The sequence below is a fragment of the Capsicum annuum genome, chromosome 7 (assembly GCF_002878395.1).
Source record: "Capsicum annuum cultivar UCD-10X-F1 chromosome 7, UCD10Xv1.1, whole genome shotgun sequence".
NCBI lineage: Eukaryota > Viridiplantae > Streptophyta > Magnoliopsida > Solanales > Solanaceae > Capsicum > Capsicum annuum.
Window position 1 is genome coordinate 6,082,192 of NC_061117.1, and position 1,811 is coordinate 6,084,002.

At 34.1% G+C, this 1,811-nt stretch overlaps 1 protein-coding gene across 1 annotated transcript; it reads left to right on the plus strand.

Annotated features, from left to right (window-relative positions):
- Positions 1–277: 277 nt before the first annotated feature.
- Positions 278–1,537, plus strand: LOC124885542 (zinc finger MYM-type protein 1-like). Its single transcript, XM_047393441.1, has one exon. The coding sequence runs from the start codon at positions 278–280 to the stop codon at positions 1,535–1,537; it is 1,260 nt and encodes a 419-aa protein (XP_047249397.1).
- Positions 1,538–1,811: the final 274 nt, after the last annotated feature.

Below are 1,811 nucleotides of genomic sequence, written 5' to 3' on the forward strand. Positions count from 1 at the left end.
GAATGGAGATTATTTTGGTATATTAGTTGATGAATCCAAATACATCTCACACAAAGAACAAATGGCTCTTGTTTGGAGATATGTTGATAAAAAGGGTGAAGTAGTGGAATGATTTATCGGTCTTGTCCATGTTAGTGATACATCGGCTTGCTCATTGAAAAAAGAAATTTATTCTTTGCTTTCCGATCATTCACTAAGTCCATCCAAAATACGTGGGCAAGATTATGGTGGAGCTAGTAATATAAAGGGAGAGATAAATGGTCTCAAAACTTTAATTATGAAAGATAGTCCTTCGGCGTACTATATTCATTGTTTTGCACATCAATTGCAACTAACACTTGTAGCTATTGCTAAAAAACATGTGGAAGTTGAAGACTTTTTTGATCATGTTACTAATGTGTTGAATGTTGTTGGAGGATCTTTTAAACGTCGAGATTTACTTCGTCATCACCAAGCCAAAAATTTGAAGCAATCACTTGAGTCCGGTGAAGCTCATACTGGACAAGGATTAAATCAAGAGCGTGGGTTTCAAAAATCGGGTGATACTCGTTGGGGATCACATTTCAAAACATTGGATAATTTTCTTGTTATTTTTTCATCCATTGTTCATGTGCTTGGATTGGTTGAAATTGAAGGTTCTACTTCAAGTAATAGAAATCAAGCGGAATATCTTTTGACAAAGGTTAGAACATTCAAATTTATTTTTATGCTTCACTTGATATTGAAAGTGTTGGCCATGTCAAATGATTTGAGCAAGATTTTACAAAAAAAAGATCAAGATATTGTTAATGCCGTGGAGTTTCTTAACATCTCAAAGAAAAGATTGCAAGATATGAGAGAGAATGGGTGGGAATCTTTGTTGAATGATGTTTCTTCATTTTGTGATTCACATGATATCTTGATTCCCAAATTAGATGAGCCTTATTTTTCCGGAAAGTCAAAGCGTAAGTGTTTAGATGTTTGTTATTCGCACCACTTGCGTGTTGAAATCTTTTGTGCGGTCATTGATGTGCAACTTCAAGAGCTTAATGAGCGTTTTGATGTAGTGAGTAGTGATTTGCTACTTGGGATGGGTAGCTTGAATCCTGTCAATTCTTTTTCTAACTTTGACAAAGGTAGAATCATGACTTTAGCAAAGTGTTATCCAAATGAGTTTGATGATGGAAAGCTTCGAGATTTGAGTTACCAACTTGATACCTTCATAATTCATATGCGAGGTGGTAATTCCAAGTTCTCCAACTTGCAAGGAATTCGTGATTTGGCAAATGCATTAGTTGAGGCAAATCTTGTGGAGACTTATTCACTTGTTTATTTACTTGTGAAGATAATTTTGATTTTACCCGTCGCTACGACAACTGTTGAAAGAGCATTCTCTTCCATGAAGCACATAAAAAATGAAGTGCGAAATAGTATTGGTGATCAATATTTAAATGATCGTTTAGTATGTTACATAGAGCGTGATGTATTTGCAAATGTAAGTAATGATGTCATCGTTGATTGTTTTCAGAATATGAAAACTCGTCATGGGCAATTGTAATGAATTATGGATATTATGATATTAGTAATATTATTAAAAGTTTTAAGTTTGGTCATTTTATTATTGTTCTTTTATTATTAATTGATTTGTTAATTGTCCTATAGACCGAAAAGATGAATAATCCGATAGAATTACTTGGCACCCGGTGAATTCGGATCCTGGATCCGCCTCTGTTTAGCAGCAAGGCTTAATTCATTGTTGCTGAGGGGTACTTTGGTAGGATGCTTTAGAAAAAGTATAATATGTGCATTAAATTTGTATGTTACATGTTAAT